Source organism: Dendrobates tinctorius, unplaced genomic scaffold (genome assembly GCF_039654945.1).
Source record: "Dendrobates tinctorius isolate UK_male_01 unplaced genomic scaffold, ASM3965494v1 ptg000155l, whole genome shotgun sequence".
In the NCBI taxonomy this organism is placed as follows: domain Eukaryota; kingdom Metazoa; phylum Chordata; class Amphibia; order Anura; family Dendrobatidae; genus Dendrobates; species Dendrobates tinctorius.
The window spans coordinates 5,297,765-5,316,003 of record NW_027361822.1 but is presented as its reverse complement, the minus strand read 5'-3'; the positions used below and the strand labels follow the sequence as shown (position 1 = coordinate 5,316,003).

General features: G+C 43.9%; 1 protein-coding gene across 1 annotated transcript in view; it reads left to right on the top strand.

Annotated features, from left to right (window-relative positions):
- Positions 1-18,239, top strand: part of LOC141051169 (uncharacterized) — an 872,784-nt gene that overhangs the window by 593,292 nt on the left and 261,253 nt on the right. The window contains exon 13 of the mRNA XM_073548034.1: positions 18,018-18,208. Coding sequence (XP_073404135.1) covers positions 18,018-18,208 — 191 coding nt within the window. The remainder of the gene's footprint in view (positions 1-18,017; positions 18,209-18,239) is intronic.

Here is an 18,239-nt window from a genome sequence, read left to right as displayed (position 1 = left end):
ATACCTATGAAGAGAAAAATCAGACAAACTGAACATTTGGAAGTGGTCTCTTAATTTTTGCCAGAGCTGTATTATTTTCATGTTCAGAATATTTTCAACTTTGTAGCAAAGTCTTTATCAGGTGAAAAGCACAAATTTTGTTTAAAGTCGAAAACAAGTTCGTTTTACCACTTTTAATACCTATTATATTTTATAATATTTTATTGGATGTTTTTGTTTTACGTTTTGTAATTAATAAATTAGCCAATTTGAAAAAAAGAATCAAGCTCTTTGCATTCTTATAATACAAGCGGACAGCACCTGAGAGAACCTCATTCTTCTCTTCATTCTTCAATTTGAATTCATCTACTTTACCCACAGTACACCTAGGGAGATCCGGATAAAAGGCAAGCAGCAGCCGGTGAACACAGAATTGTGCTATGAGTTTTGACATAGCTCACAAGGTGAGCACAGATATATTTATTTACTTTATTCACCGCCATTAATTCCACAGCGCTTTACAGACATTACTTGCAATGTACCCGATGGAGCTCACAGTCTAAATTACCTATCAGTATGTCTTTGGTGTGTGGGAGGAAACCCACGCAAACACAGGGCGAACATACAAACTCCTTGCAAATGTTGTCCTTGGTGGGATTTGAACCCAGGACCCCAGCGCTGCAAGGCTGCAGTGCTAACCACTGAGCCACCATCCATCTTCTCCTCTCTCTCTTTTAACCTACCGTAATGATATTTCATTAGGGAGCCTCTCCTATCTCTTTCCACAACAGCACTGGAACTTCCATACCTGTTATAGAAAGGTGAATTGTATCTTTAGACACGTTAGTTGTAATATTAACATTCTTTCTGGCTGCATTTTGACTGTGTACTGCATGTTTACCATTAAAAATCCTAAAATTATTTTCTGATTCCTTTTATCCAGTTTTGGAAAAAAGCATACGATTATTCTAATATCGTAAAGTATTAAGATCTGCCTTCACTGGAACTAAGGGAATGAGACCAACCATAGGGAAAACATAATGCAGTCAAGCAAGTAATATTCTCCCGGCATTCAGTAGACCAAGACTCGTCCACGAGACTGCCAGGCGAAGAAGCGTGATTCAACACTCCACAGAACAGTTTTCCACTGCTCTAGAGTTCAGTAGCAGTGTGCTTTACACCGTTCCGTCTGATGCATGTCATTGTGCTTGGTAATATAAAGCTTGCATTTAGCTGCTAAGCCTTGAAAACCCAGGCTGTAAAGCTCTTAACCCCTTCCCGACCTTTGACGCCACATAGGCGTCGTGAAAGTCGGTGCCAATCCGACCCATGACGCCTATGTGGCGTCATGAATTGATAGCCCCCCTGTGGGTCAGGTGACCGGGGTCAATGAAAGGCCACCCGACCCGCAGGTACAGGGGGCTCTGTACTTCTCCCCGGGGGGTGGCTGAGCCCCCCCCCGTGGCTACGATCACTCTGACTGGCTGTTGAAAGTGGAACAGCCAATCAGAGCGATTGTAATATTTCACCAATGAAACTTGGTGAAATATTACAGTCCAGCCATGGCTGATGCTGCAATAGAATCTGCCATGGCTGGAGACACCGATCAGAACCCCCACCGACTGACGGCGGTGATATGCTGCTGCCGTCAGTATTTGCTCCCCCTGCCTTCCGCTCGCTCCCCCCACCTTCCGATTTTCCCCCGCTACCTCCTGAGTCCTGGTACCTCCTGGTGTCCTTTGGTCTTCCTACATGGGCGCCGCCATCTTCCAAAATGGCGGGAGCATGCGCAGTGCCCCTGTCGAATCTGCCGGCTGGCTGATTCATTCATTCACTGCAGGTACATTTTGATCACTGTGATAAACCCTATCGCAGTGATCAAAATAAAAAAAAGTAAATAAACTCCCCCTTTATGACCCCCATAAGTAGGGATAAATAATAAAAAAAAATTTATTTTTATTTTTCCATTAGAATTAGGGCTAGGGTTAGGGTTGGAGGTAGGGTTAAGGGTGGAGTTAGGGTTGGGGTTGAAATTAGAATTAGGGTTAGGGTTGGGATTAGGGTTAAGATTAGGGTTAGGGGTGTGTTGGGGTTGGGATTAGGCTTAGGATTGAGTTAAAATTGAGGGGTTTCCACTATTCAGGACTGTACAACAACTTTTGGGGTCCAATTTCTCTTGTTACCCTTGGGAGTCTAGTTTGCAAAATGGGGTCACTTGTGGGGGTTTCTACTGTTTAGGCACATTAGGGGTTCTGCAAACATAACATGACGCCCACAGACCATTCCATAAGGTCGGTGTTAGTGTGTGTGGTCAGGAGCCGGAATCTCCAGGAGTGGACCCTCTGGGCCGTGGCACTGAAGGGCCCCGGGCGAGCTGCCAGGTGGAACTGACCCCTATACAGGGACCGTTAGGAGCAGGCCCAGGGGTTCGAGTACCACGGTAGCCGGTACCGAGAGGGGCGGCTCAGGATGGACTGGAGTAGGACAGTGGGACTGAAGTGTAGATGACAGAACAGAGTTGGAACACAGGAGACAGGAATAAAGGAGGACGGAAGGACTGGAGCAGGATGGAACTGGAACACCAGAGGCAGGACTGGAGTAGGACGGCAGGACTAGAACAGGATGGAACAGGAACACCGGAGGCAGGACTGGAGTAACTGTTAGCGAACATGGCAAACAGGCTGCGAGACTGCTGCAGGAAACACTGAGGATGGCACCGAGAGACTAGAGAGCACAGGAGGAAGCAGGGCCAGTGTGCAAGGTAACACAACGATCAGGCGCCTCCCTCGGGGAAGCGGCCTGATATAGCCCAGTCTGGTCTGCCATTGGTCCGAAGGTGCTTCCGGGTCAGGGCACAGCCGGAGCACAAGAAGCAGCAGAGAGGCGGGCCGCGGCCTATGGCGCATGCGCATTGCATGCAGGGATGGCGTTGGCCGCAAGCCCGTCAGAGGTGACCGCTGTGGCCGTCGGGTGGAGAGAGGCTGTGGCTTGGGAGCGGAGGCCGGCTGCGGCGTGGGAGCGGAGGCCGGGTGAGTATGACAGAGCGGTGTAACAGTCGGCATTTCAAAATGTCTCTACTTCCCTTCCGAGCCCTGAAGTGTGCCCAAAAAGTGGTTCCCCCCCCAACATATGGGGTACCAGCGTACTCAGGACAAACTGTACAGCAACTTTTGGGGTCCAATTTCTCCTGTTACCCTTGTGAAAATAAAAAATTATGGGCTAAAAAAAAAATCATTTTTTTTCCTCAAAAAATGATTTTTTTATTTTCATGGCTCTGCGTTATAAACGTCTGTGAAGCACTTGGGGGTTCAAAGTGCTCACCACACATCTAGATAAGCTCCTTGGGGCGTCTAGTTTCCAAAATGGGGCCAATTGTTGGGGGTTTCTACTGTTTAGGCACATCAGGGGCTCTGCAAACACAACATTATGCCCGCAGAACATTCCATCAAAGTCTGCATTCTAAAATGGCGCTCCTTCCCTTCCGAGCTCTCCCATGCGCCCAAACAGTGGTTCCCCCCCACATATACCGTATGGGAATAAACATGCTAGAAATAGGAGGAAACCACTATGATTAAATAGAGCTGTAAGGGACGCAATAAGTGGCAAAAATAAAGCATTTAGAGAATTAAAGCAAGTAGGTAGTGATGAGGCATTAAATAAATACAGAAAATTAAATACATTCTGTAAAAAGCAAATCAAGACAGCAGAGATTGAGACAGAGAGACTCATTGCCAGAGAAAGTAAAAATAATCCCAAAATATTCTTTAACTACATAAATAGTAAGAAACTAAAGAATGATAGTGTTGGCCCCCTTAAAAATAGTCTAGGTGAAATGGTGGATGAGGAAAAAGCCAATATACTAAATGACTTTTTCAACAGTATTTACACAAGAAAATCCCATGACAGATAACATGATCAGTGATAAAAATTCTCCTTTAAATGTCACCTGCTTAACCCAGCAGGAAGTATGGCTGCGTCTAAAAATCACTAAAATTGACAAATTCCCGGGCCCGGATGGGATACACCCCTGAGTACTGCAGGAATTAAGTACAGTCATAGATAGACCATTATTTTTAATCTTTAAAGATTCCATAATAACAGGGTCTGTATCACAGGACTGGCGTATGGCAAATGTGGTGCCAATATTCAAAAAGGGGACAAAAACTGAACTTGGAAATTATAGGCCAGTAAGTTTAATCTCAATTCTAGGTAAAATCCTGGAGGGTTTTCTAAGAGATACTATACTGGAGTATCTGGAGAAGAATAACCTCATGACCCAATATCAACATGGGTTTACAAGGGACCGTTCCTGTTAGACTAATCTGATAAGCTTTTATGAAGAGGTAAGTTCTGGACTGGACCAAGTGAATGCAGTGGACGTGGTGTACATGGACTTTTCAAAAGCGTTTGATACGGTGCCACACAAAAGATTGATACATAAAATGAGAGCAATGGGGATAGGGGAAAATATGTGTAAGTGGGTTAAGAGCTGGCTCAGGGATAGGAAACAAAAAAGTGCGGTCATTAATGGAGCACAGTTGGACTGGGTCACGGTTAGCAGTGGGGTACCACAGGGGTCAGTATTGGGCCCGCTTCTTTTTAACATATTTATTAATGACCTTGTAGGGGGCATAGAGAGTAGAATTTCAATATTTGCAGATGACACTAAACTCTGCAGGGTAATCAATACAGAGGAGGACAATTTTATATTACAGGACGATTTATGTAAACTAGAAGCTTGGGTTGATAAATGGCAAATGAGCTTTAAGGGGGATAAATGTAAAGTCATGCATTTGGGTAGAACAAACAAGATCTATAATTATGTGCTTAATTGTAAAACATTGGGCAAAACTGTCACTGAAAAAGACCTGGGTGTATGGGTGGACGACAAACTCACATTTAGTGGCCAGTGTCAGGCAGCTGCTGCAAAGGCAAATAAAATAATGGGATGCATTAAAAGAGGCATAGCTGCTCATGAGAACATAATTTTACCTCTATATAAGTCACTAGTGCGACCACACATAGAATACTGTGTACAGTTCTGATCTCTGGTGTATAAGAAAGACATAGCTGAACTGGAGCGGGTGCAGAGAAGAGTGACCAAGGTTATTAGGGAACTAGGGGGTCTGCAATACCAAGACGGGTTATTACACTTGGGGTTATTTAGTTTGTAAAATCGAAGGCTATGGGGTGATCTTATTACAATGTATAAATATATGCGGGGACAGTACAAAGACCTCTCTAATGATCGTTTTACTCTTAGACCTGTGACGGGGACAAGGGGGTATCCTCTATGTCTGGAGGAAAGAAGGTTTAAGCATACTCACAGACGCAGATTCTTTACTGTAAGAGTAGTGAGACTATGGAACTCTCTGCCATATGATGTTGTAATGAGTGATTTAGTTCCTGTGAAGCACCTGAAGGGTTAATAATCTTCTTGAATGTAGTTTTGAGTAGCTTGAGGGGTGCAGTTTTTAGAATGGTATCACTTTTGGGTATTTTCTGCAATATAGACCCCTGAAAGTGACTCCAAATGTGAGGTGGTCCCTAAAAAAATGGTTTTGTCAATTTTGTTGTAAAAATGAGAAATCGCTGGTCAACTTTTAACCCTTATAATTTCCGAACAAAAAATTTTTTTTTTCCAAAATTGTGCTGATGTAAAGTAGACATGTGGGAAATGTTATTTAGTAACTATTTTGTGTCACATAACTCTCTGGTTTAACAGAATAAAAATTCAAAATTTGAAAATTGCGAAATTTTCTAAATTTTTACCAAATTTCCATTTTTTTTTCACAAATAAACGGAAAAATCATCTACCTAAATTTACCACTAACATGAAGCCCAATATGTCATGAAAAAACAATCTCAGAATCGCTAGGATCCGTTGAAGCGCTCCTGAGTTATTACCTCATAAAGGGACACTGGTCAGAATTGCAAAAAATGGCCAGGTCATTAAGGTCAAAATAGGCTGGGTCATGAAGGGGTTAAAAACACAGTACCCTATTCAGCAAAACTTTAGCCAGTATTCTTGCGTAAAAAAACTTTGAAAAGTCACCTAATATTGGAGCAGCAGTCAGATGATGAGCTGTGACATTGGTCTCTACGCCACATACAGTATATTACTCCAGCAGGGACTGGATTAGGATTTGTGGCAAGGCGTACACTGAGGTGTACATCCAGTGCTCCTAATTCATGAAGAGGCATACACCAGACAACGGCCTTGATGTATAGGGGCCACAGTTTTTCTCCTGAAGTTCATGCTGAAAAAGATTTGCCAACATTTATGTCATGTACCTCAGCACTCAGTGGTCCCACTCTGTAACTTTTTGTTCTCCACTTTTTGGCTACATTAGGGTAGGTGCACACAACCGTTTCCTCTCCATACGAGAAAAATGATCTGATTATGCTAATCAGACTCTGATCAGAGTTTGATGAGAGTGGAATGCCTTTTTCTCAGAGATGAAGAGGAAAAAAAAAAGTTTATCAACCTCCTCCATTCAGTCAGTCCCTGAAAAACAGACTGCACTTAGACGTAACATCGCTCCTGAAAAAGCACGAGTCACCGTCGAGTCCCCCTACACCCTCCTCGTATAAGGAGACGAAAACAGTCCGGAACTCGTTCACTATCTCCTCGTTTTTAGATGTTGTGTGGCCACTTTTTTTGTGAATCCTATTTATCCTAGTTTGTGTTCTGAAGGGTGTAGTAAGAGATGCTAGCAACCATCCTGGTTTGTTAGCCCATTTAAAATACTTTTGGTAGTCTAAATTATGCATTGCCCTTTCGTGTGCCAATGTGTCCGCTACTTCTTTCACTTCCAAGAATTTTTGTTTGTTAGTGGGAGTATTGTTGGATTTAAAGTTTTTTATATGCTAGTGTCAGTAACCTTTGTGTTTCTCTGGTGTTTTCCATTAATTTCTTCCTTTTATTACTTATATTGGAGATAATTTGTCCCATTATCACAGCCTTGGAGGCTGCCCAAAATAAGGGAGCATTTTGACTCTCCTCCCGATTTTCATTCTTTTAAGTGTCCCATGAGGTTTGCAGGAATGCTCTGAAGTCATCTGATTTATATAAATATGCTGAAAATCTCCAACTTCTCTCCCTCTTCATTGGGCTCACCAAGCGGGATATAAGAGTCACAGAGGCATGATCTGATATATGGATATTCAAAATATCTGATTGGACTGCTGGTTTCTGGGCACATCTATGCTGCCACTGGTGCTCCAACCTAGCATGGGAGTCATGTACATGAGAGTAATACGAATAATCCATCTCTATGGGGTGTTGCAGTTTCCACATGTCAGTCAATCCCAGATGATCCAATAGTGACTGTATGTAACCGCTCTGTGATGACTGGTGTGAGGTGTTGGAACTATCCAATAGCACATCATGTGCCTCACTGAAGTCCTTCCTACTATTAAACTGGACGATTCCCAACCGGCTATGCTTACCATTTATTGCCCTGAAATTGAGGATCAAAACATTAGGTGCATACACATTGACCAAACAGTAAGTAACCGCTTGTATGTTAGTTTTAACCAACAGAAATGTTCCTTGAGGATCTGCCACATCTAATATCTCATGGTTAATACCTTTGTTGAAGAGCATAGCTGCTACTCCCATTTTTTTTTTTTTTTTTACATAAGAGGCCTCCGCGCATACCGAATATCTTTTGCTAAGGAAAGAAGGATGGTTATTCTTTACCCAATGCGTTTCCTGCCAGAAAACAATATGGAAGTTTTGCACGTTGTAAATAATTCAGGACTTTCTTCCTTTTTACAGTGGCATTAAGCCGTTTACATTCCAAGAATACCAATAGATTGTGTTATGGATACCTCTGAGTTGGCTGTATCACACACATATGGCGCTCCATTCCATACATGTCAAATACACACATAATAATAATAATAATAATAATAATAATAATAATAATCTTTATTTATATAGCACCAACATATTCTGCAGCGCTTTACAGTTTAACAGTTTCAAAACACAACAGTCATAAGTAACAACGTTAACAATACAATAATTAAAGCAAAATAAGACACATAGCTCACCTTCGTACACGTAGAGTCTGCATGCGACTCTATACTCTGTACACGTCATACAAATCATACACACACTGCTCAGCTCCATACACATCATACATACATCATCCTTATGTGCATGGCTCCACTTCCCACACATCGAACTCACACTCCGTACACGTCATACACACAATGCTCTGCTCCTTACACGTGTAGACACACGGCTCTGCTTCATACACATCATACATACATCGTCCTTATGTGCATGGCTCCACTCCCCACACATCGAACTCACACACGTCATACACACAATGCTCTGCTCCTTACACGTCTAGACACACGGCTCTGCTTCATACCCATCGTACACACACGGCTCCTCTCCATACACACACAGCTCCCACCCCGTACCCATCGTACACAAACGGCTCCGCTCCGCACACCTCATACACAGAAGGCTCCTCTCTGTACACCTCATACACATCACGGCTCCGCACCGTACACCTCATACACATCACGGCTCCACTCCATACACCTCATACACATCACGGCTCCGCACCGTACACCTCATACACATCACGGCTCCGCACCGTACACCTCATACACAGAAGGCTCCTCTCTGTACACCTCATACACATCACGGCTCCGCTCCGCACACCTCATACACAGAAGGCTCCTCTCTGTACACCTCATACACATCACGGCTCCGCACCGTACACCTCATACACATCACGGCTCCACTCCATACACCTCATACACATCACGGCTCCGCACCGTACACCTCATACACATCACGGCTCCGCACCGTACACCTCATACACATCACGGCTCCGCACCGTACACCTCATACACATCACGGCTCCGCACCGTACACCTCATACACATCACGGCTCCGCACCGTATACCTCATACACATCACGGCTCCACTCCATACACCTCGTACACATCACGGCTCCGCACCGTACACCTCATACACATCACGGCTCCGCACCGTACACCTCATACACATCACGGCTCCGCACCGTACACCTCATACACATCACGGCTCCACTCCATACACCTCATACACATCACGGCTCCGCTCCGTACACCTCGTACTCACATGGCTCCGCTCCATACACCTCATACACACACAGCTCCGCTCCATACATCTCACACACCGGTGACTCCGCTCCGTACACCTCGTACACAAACGGCTCCGCTCCACACACCTCGTACACACTCTTCTCCGCTCCGTACACCTCGTACACACACTGCTCTGCTCCGTACACCTCATACACACACGGCTCCGCTCCGTACACCTCGTACACACACAGCTCCGCTCCGTACACCTCGTACACACGCGGCTCTGCTCCGTACACCTCGTACACACGCGGCTCTGCTCCGTACACCTTGTACACACTCTTCTCCGCTTCGTACACCTTATACACACGGCTCTGCTCCGTACACCTTGTACACACACGGCTCTGCTCCGTACACCTCGTACACACACGGCTCCGCTCCGTACACCTCGTACACACATGGCTCCGCTCCGTACACCTCGTACACACACGGCTCTGCTACATCCACCCTGTAAACCCCTACTGACCCCACACAGAAACTTCCCCTCATCCAGCGCCATGACAACCAGCACAGGAGAGTCCTGCATACACTGAGGCCCCTGATCATGTGACCCCTGACTCCTCCCCTCCTGTGACCTCATCACAGGTCCTGTGCGCACAGAGCAGCCATATATGTGGTGTGCGGCTCTGCAGGTGGAGGTAGGTGCTGGAGATTCCCCATTACTCCTGTTGCAGTATTTCATACCAGAGCAAACATTAGCAGTTACAGACACACACTGATGTATAACGCCCCCCGCTGGGGACTTGTCCTGTGGCGGCTTTGATACGATATAATGTGTCATTAGAGACCAATAAGATTAGTGATGATCTGAATGAATACATACATATACATATATCTGCAGTTGTTAGGTGTTGGGAGCTGACAGAACCATATTCTTCTTCGCTGTAACCAGTGTGCCGCCCCTTGCTGTGGGTTCTCTTATCCAGACGCTGAGATTTCCCTCCTCATGTGCACCTGGCGGCTTATATTTGTGTTTTTCCTGGAGCGTCTTCATTGTCCTTTTTGTGGTGGAAGTCTGAACAGTTAAAGGGGTCTTCCACTACCCCTTCTCATTCCTCATGCTTGGCCCCCATAAAATAAAAAGCCTATACACACCTCCTGTGCCGGCGCCGTTCTTACGGTGTCAGCACTCGTGGTCCTGGGGCTCTCGTTTGGTTGTTATGACTTGTTGGACCCAGCCGCCAATCAGCGCCGGTGGCGTCACTGTCTCCATCTTCAAGCAAATTGAACATAAAGAGGAATTCTGCCCTGCACCTGATCTCTGACTTCCTCTTCATGTTCAGTTCTGCAAAGGCGGGGACAGTGACGCCCACACTTATTGGGCGCCGGGTTCACGTGTCATCACAACCGAGACCGCTAGTGCCGACACGGCAGGGACTGTGCCGCCATGATAGGTGAGTATAAGTTTTTTTTCTTTTATCGGGTCCAAGCATGGAGAATGAGAACGGGTTGTCTTAGTAGTGGACAACCCCTTTACAAGAAGCTGAAAAAGATGGAACTCGCTCACATCAAGTCATTTTGACATTGCCGAGCGTGTGTTCATTATTTTTAATGTTTATTGAAGGGAACCTTTCGCCAGGTTTCTCCCATATAAAGTACAGCCAGCACGTGCATGCCCTCTGTTACTGCATTCTAAAATGCTGTATATACAGGTGCTTCTCACAAAATTAGAATATCATCAAAAAGTTAATTTATTTCAGTTCTTCAATACAAAAAGTGAAACTCATATATTATAGAAAGGGTTTATTTCTGTTAATCATTAACATTATGGCTTACAGCCAATGAAAACCCAAAAGTCATTATCTCAGTAAATTAGAATAATTAACAAAAAACACCTGCAAAGGCTTCCTAAGCGTTTAAAAAGATCCCTTAGTCTGTTTCAGTAGGCTCCACAATCATGGGGAAGACTGCTGACTTGACTGATGTCCAGAAGGCAGTCATTGACACACTCCACAAGGAGGATAAGCCACAAAAGGTTATTGCTAAAGAAGCTGGCTGTTCACAGAGTGCTGTATCCAAGCATATTAATGGAAAGTTGAGTGGAAGCAAAAAGTGTGGTAGAAAAAGGTGCACAAGCATCCGGGATATCTCCAGCATTGAAAGGATTGTTAAGAAAATGACGACCCTGCTCATAAGAGCTTACAATCTACAATGAGGTGGTGCTGACACAAAGTACAGGTGCTTATTTACAATGATGGTCTAGCCATCTTGAGTAAATGGGGGGTAGATAAAGGCTGCATGAGCTAGTCACCAGCCAATATTTGTAGTGCTTTTGGGAGCGATGGAGTTTAATGGAGGGTTATGTTCAGGGAAGTAGACAATGGACTATATACAGTATAAAAGGAGTGAGATTAGGGAAAGTGATAGGCCGCCCTAAACATATGTGTTTTTTTAGAGAGCGCTTAAAACTGTTAAGTTGTGGTCAGTCCTAATTTCTTAGGGTAGAGCATTCCTGAGAATTGGTGCAACTCGGGAGAAGTCTTGGAGCCGGGAGAGGCAGGTATGAATTAGTGCAGACGTTAGTCGAAAGTCACTTGCAAAGCGTAACGAGCTGGTAGGTCAATACATGGAATGAGAAAGGAGATGAAGGGGGGTGCCGCACTGTGGAGAGCATCGTGGGTGAGAACAAGCAGTTTAAATTGAATCCCTATAATGCATGGGCAGCCAGTGCAATGACTGGCACAGAGCTGGCACTTCTTGCTTTGTCTGAATGACGCGTCCTCTGCATTATGCGCCGACGCATGCACACTCAATACTTTGCTCTGCCCTGCTCCTTCAGCTTTTATAAATGGATGGGGAAAAAAACTGATTCAACAAGGGTGCCATTCAGAGGCAATATGCATGCCACGTGAGGAAAAAAACACTCAATTTCTCACAATATAATAATTCACATGGAAGTGTGAATTTAGTCTTCCAGAATCATAAAGGAGACAAATGGTGCGCACTTTTTGGTGGATATGGTCCTTCTTTTTTGCATGATGAGCTGACGGTTTTACTTATAAAATTCAGAGTTGCATACAAAATTTAGGTTGCTTTTTATTGTAGGTTTTTAGGGAGGTGTGGTGACCAAAGGAATGAACATCTTGGAGTTTCATTTTTTTTGTATTTTATTCTTTACTAGAGATGGGAGAATCGATTTGTATAACTGTCGTGCATTGGTTTGGATCACCAAATAAATTTAAGTATTAGACAAAAATAACACAAAGTGCAGTTTTTAAATGAAAGTATTAAGGAAAAAAGAAATCCAAACCTACAGGGCCCATTGTGAAAAATTGATTCCCTCCTACTTAAAACATAAATTAATTATGGTTTATCTTGGGGAAGCTGAGTTCAAATTCCCTAGCCACATGCTGACCTGATTACTGCCATGCCTGTTCTCAATCAAAGGACCCCTGCCTTCAGTGAAGTAGACCACAAAAACCTCAAAAGCTAGACCTCATGCCGCTATCTAAAGAAATTCTGGAACAATTGAGAAACAAAGTAATTGACATCTATCAGTCTAGAAAAGGATATAAAGCCATTTCTCAATCTTTGAGACCCAGCGAATCACAGTGAGAGCCATTATCCACAATTGGCGAAAATATGGTACAGTGGAGAACGTTCCCAGGACGTTCCCAGTCCTACCAAAATTACCCCAAGGGTGCAGCGACTACTCATACAAGAGGTCACAAAAGACCCCACAATAACATCCAAAGGCCTCACTTGCCTCAGTTAACGTCAGTGCTCATGACTCCATCATAAGAAAGAAACCGGTGTAAAAATGTCCTGCATGGCAGAGTTCCAAAACGAAATACACTGCTTAGCATTAAGAACATAAAGGTTCTTCCCAGTTTTGCCAGAAAACATCTTGATTATCCCCAAGACTTTTGGAAGAATACTCTGTGGACTGTCGAGACAAATCTGAACTTCTTGGAAGGTGTATGTCCCATTACATCTGTCTTAGAAGTAACACAACAGTTCAGAAAAGGAACATCATACCAACAGTAAAATATGGTGGTGGTAATGTGATGATCTTGACGCAGTTTTGCTGCTTCAGGAACTGGAAGACTTGCTGTGGTACATGGAACCATGAATTCTGCTGTTTAACAAAAAATTCTGCAGGAGACTGTCCTGCCATCTGTTTGTGACATCAAGCTGAAGTCCACTTGGGTTATGCAGCAGGACAATGATAGAAAATACACCAGCAAGCCAACCTCTGGATGGTTTAAGAAAAACAAACTTAAAACTTTGGAGTGGCCTAGTCAAACTCCTGACCTTAATCTGACTGAGATGCTATGGTATGACTTTAAAAAGGTGGTTCATGCTCGGAAACCCTCCAATGTGGCTGAATTACAACAATTCTGCAAAAATGAGTCTGCCAAAATTCCTTCAGAGTGTTGTAAAAGACTCATTTATCTGTTATTGCAAACTCTTGATTGCAGTTGTTGCTGCTAAATGTGGCACAACCAATTATTATGTTTAGAGGGCAACAACTTTTTCACACAGAAATCTGTAGGTTTGGATTTTTTTCCCTTAAAAATAGCGACTTTCATTTAAAAACTGCATTCTGTGTTTACTTGTGTTTATCTTTGTCTAATATTTAATTTTTTTTTGTGATCAGAAACATTTTAGTATGACAAGCATGCAAAAGAATAGGAAAACAGGAAGGGGGCAAACACCCTTTCACACAACTGTAGGCTGCTAGACAGGAGTCGTGTGAATCTCCTTACTTCCCAGCATTCCATAAACTTCGTTTGGCTGACGCGACATCTTGTGTGCATCACTGCGCAATATTGACATTGCATCAGCCGAAAAACGAGAGGTAAGAACATTCACAGGACTCCCGTCCAGCAGTCACAGACAATTGACCTGGGCTGTCCTGCAAATTGGTTTCCCATCCCTATTCTTTACAGTGTTTACAATATGGTTTAATTAAAGATGTTGTCCGGGCTTTTCACATAATCTCAGTACATATCTGGGCTGCAGAATTATGACAATAAGTAATTTACTTTCTGTCACTAGTCTGCACGGTTTTCTAGATATTCTGAATAGAACGTCTAGGGGGGGGGTGTTATGGCATTGAAATGAGAACTAGTCGTAACCTCCTACTCTACTCCAAACATGCCCTCTATAGCAACAACCCCACCCTCCATAGCTACAGGCCCTCCCTGTCCACATGAAGAACCCCTCATCACAGTAAAGAATTCTTCCCCTCCAGCAGCCTCAGTGCAGAGAGCTGCTCCTCCCCCAGACACACACTGAACAGTTATCTATGGAAAGTGAAAGTAGTGAGGAAGGAAAATCGTCCTGTATTCTGGGCCACTCCATGATTACAATACATAACTCATTATCAGTAATTCCTTCCCTCACTGTCCCAGGCTGCTGGCAGCAGTGAGAACAGACTGTGTGATGGCCAGTGATGGGGGTCTGCAGCTTCTAATCTGCACAGGGGATGGCAGTCACTGATGTAATCTGTTGTGTGACAAAGCCTCTGCTGTGTGAATGAGACAGCTCTGTGTCTCTGATGTCTTCACACAGCAGCAGATTTGGTGCAGTGTATGTGTGAGCACTGTGTCTCTAATGACACAAATACTGATGGAAGCAGCCTGTCTAATCAGCAGCTGTAACAGTGTGAAGTGTTGGGGGGTGTATGTATGTATGTATTGTGCTGCTTTCACAAATACAGGATCTCTGCTGTGTTCTTTCCAATGCTGGAATGATGATAAAGATGAGTGCTGGTGCAGTTTACTGCGAGCCAATGAGTGGGCAGTGGGTGGTGCTGGTCACTGGAGCTTGCTGGGAGTTTGGTGGAGCTTCACACATACACTGCAACAAATCTGCTGCTGTGTGAAGACATCAGTGACACAGAACTGTCTCATTCACACAGCAGAGGCTTTGTCACACAACAGATTACATCAGTGACTGCCATCCCCTGTGCAGATTAGAAGCTGCAGACCCCCATCACTGGCCATCACACAGTTCTTACTGCTGCCAGCAGCCTGGGACAGTGAGGGAAGGAATTACTGATAATGAGTTATGTATTGTAATCATGGAGTGGCCCAGAATACAGGATGATTTTGCCTCCTCACTAGATTCATTTTCCATAGATCACTGTTCAGCGTGCGTCTGTGGGAGGAGCAGCTGGGTGGTCTGCTCTCTGCAGTGAGGCTGCTAGAGGAGGAGGATTTGTTACTGTGTGATGAGGGCTTCTTCATGTGGACGGGGAGAGCCTGTAGCTATGGAGGGTGGAGTTGTTGCTATAGAGGACATGTTTGGAGTAGAGTAGGAGGTTACGACTAGTTCTAATTTCAATGCCATAACACCCCCCCCCCCCTGGACGTTCTGTTCGGAATATCTAGAAAACCGTGAAAACTAGTGACAGAAAGTAAATTACTTATTGTCATAATTCTGCAGCCCAGATAGGTACTGAGATTATGTGAAGAGCCCGGACAACCCCATTAATTTTATATTTTTATAGACCAAATTCTTCTAGACGTGGTGATTCTAAACAGGTTTTATTGTTTTTTTTAATGGATTTTGTTATCAGGTGTTTGCCATATAATCTGACAACAGCACGGTGTAGCAGCCGAGGCACAGATTTCAGCAATGTGTCACTGATTAGGCTGTGTACTGTTGTTTCAATAGAGTGAAGGTTTTATCACCAGGATATTATTACTGCCAGAACTGGTGCTGGTGTGAACAGTTATCCAACCACGCCCTCTATTTGATCAGCTCACTGTCAATAGACAATATATGCAGAGATCTGTGGTGTGAATGTGTGTGTGTGGGGGGGGGGATTAGCTTTGTAAGCTCTGCTACTTCAAAGCACTCTGGTTTTGTCTTTTTTATTGTTAAAAACTTTTTTTTTAAATGTTATACCTTTATTTTTTTAGTCCCTTTAGAGGACATAAACCTGTGATTGTTTAACTATTCTTCATAATACTCCAATACCATAATATTGCAATTTAGAACAAAAATGGAGGTTTCCATTGAAACCCACGATGGCAGACATGGGTCTTTTACCCCACGGCTGCAAAGATAACCAATCCGATCTTCACAATTGCATGGCTGGTGTCAAAATTACAGCAGCAGTTAAAACGTTAACAGCAGTGATTTGGTGTTTAGCTCCATCTGCTAAAGTTAGAGACAGATGCCGGCCCTGTGACACGGCCTATATCTATCATGCGGAGTGGTCTCAACTCTTAAGCCCGCCCATACATGCGATCCCCACTGTGGATGAATATTTACATCCTTTTGTGTGTCGGGGATAAAGAACAACAAAAAGCTTTTTTCCAGAGATGCAAATTTTCAGACTCTGGCTGAACTTCATAGGCGTTTGGCAAGGTTACAGTACATCAAAAAATGACAGTATTTTGTACACGCAATCACTGGCTTAAAGTACTTAGAAAAACAGTCAAAAAAAATATAAAAAGTTAGAAATACTTTTCGTATTTTGTAAGTGTGTGAAGTAATAAATATTAATGGGATATTTATCCCACAAGGTGAATGCAGGAAGCAAAAATAATTGAAATGAAACAAATTGCTGATTTTGGTCACTTTACCTCCAGAAAAAGTGGGAAAAGAGAACTAAGAAAAGTGGAATGGACCCTAAAATGGTAAATATAACAACCATAACTCTTCTTGAAAAAAAACATCTTTTACAATTCTATCGACTGACAAAGTTATGGTTCTCAGAAAATGCATTTTTTACTTTAAGCAGAAAAAACAAAAGTTATTAGTTTGGTACCAGCATATCCATAATGACACAAAGAACAACAGGTCATTTAAATGTCGTAAAAATCAATCACCCCCCCCCCCCCCCCCACAATAAAAACAAAACAAAAAAACAGTAGTGGTAAAGTTAATGCTTTCACTAAAGGGAATCTGTCACCTATTTTTTCGCATATGAGATGCTGCCTCCTCCTTGCTTCTCCCTCGGCTCCTGCGCAGGCGTACTTTATCTGCCCTGTTGAGGGCAGAGCAGAGTACTGCAGGGCGCAGGTGCCGGGAAAGGTCAGAGAGGTCCGGTGCCTGCGCACTGCAGTACTTTACTCTGCCCTCAACAGGGCAGATAAAGTACGCCTGCGCAGGAGCCGAGGGAGAAGCAAGGAGGAGGACAGATGGGAGGACCCGGACTGCGACACCCATCGCCCCCGGTGAGTATAATCTAATGTGTTTTTCGTATCTTTCGGGTTACAACGGGGGCTTGTCTACAGCATTACAGAATGCTGTAGATAAGCCCCTGATGGCGCTGGCCGCAGCTTATAAGGCTAAAATGGGGTGACAGATCCCCTTTAATAGCTGCAGCTCATTTTACCTAAAACTAGTATTCATTCAGCAATGTTGAGGGAAAATGAAATATTGTATGGCCCTTGGAAGGCGAGGAGAAAAAAGAAAATCCAAAATAACATCTGTTTGCGCAAGGTAATATTGAACATTGCTGTATTGCTGATGTCAGTGCCAGTTTAGGTGACTGAGACACAAATGAGTGTTATGGAAGTTGGACTTACGAGAACCGTATTCAGCTGAAGATTCCAAGGAAGAAAATACTAGTTACTGCGTGTGGTATAAATTATACTGGCTTTATCAGTAGAAATGAAGAAAAAACACTGAATGCTGTTACGTAATTAATGATCCTCTGCCACTTTCATTTACCCCCGCCAATATCTGTACTCGATCTAGACAAGCATATCAACCTTGTAGTCAAACAGTAGCCATAGCAGTGACCAATGTTGTAACTAGAGTCTGATGGGCCCCAGTGCAAAATTTGGACCTGGGCCCTCGCCTGCATACATCTGTATGAGCCCTTTTAGGGTTCCATATCCCATAAAGACATGCATGTTAACCCCTCATGTGATAATGTATATATATAATAAATGTCAGCCACCCTGAGTCCTTTCTGTCTTCTCCAGCACATCTTAAAAAGAAGCAAAAGATTATTCTTACCTTCCTCCGCTCCCACAACGTGCGGTGTCACCCTCTAAAGCTGGCGCAGATGCCGGCAGCTGATTTTGGCTTGCTGGAACGGACAGAGCATGATGTTGCTGCCAAGTGCTGCCCGGCACGGGCAAACCGATGTCTGCTGCCAACCTCTGATTCGAGAGTATAGAAATTCCAGGCTCTACCACACACTG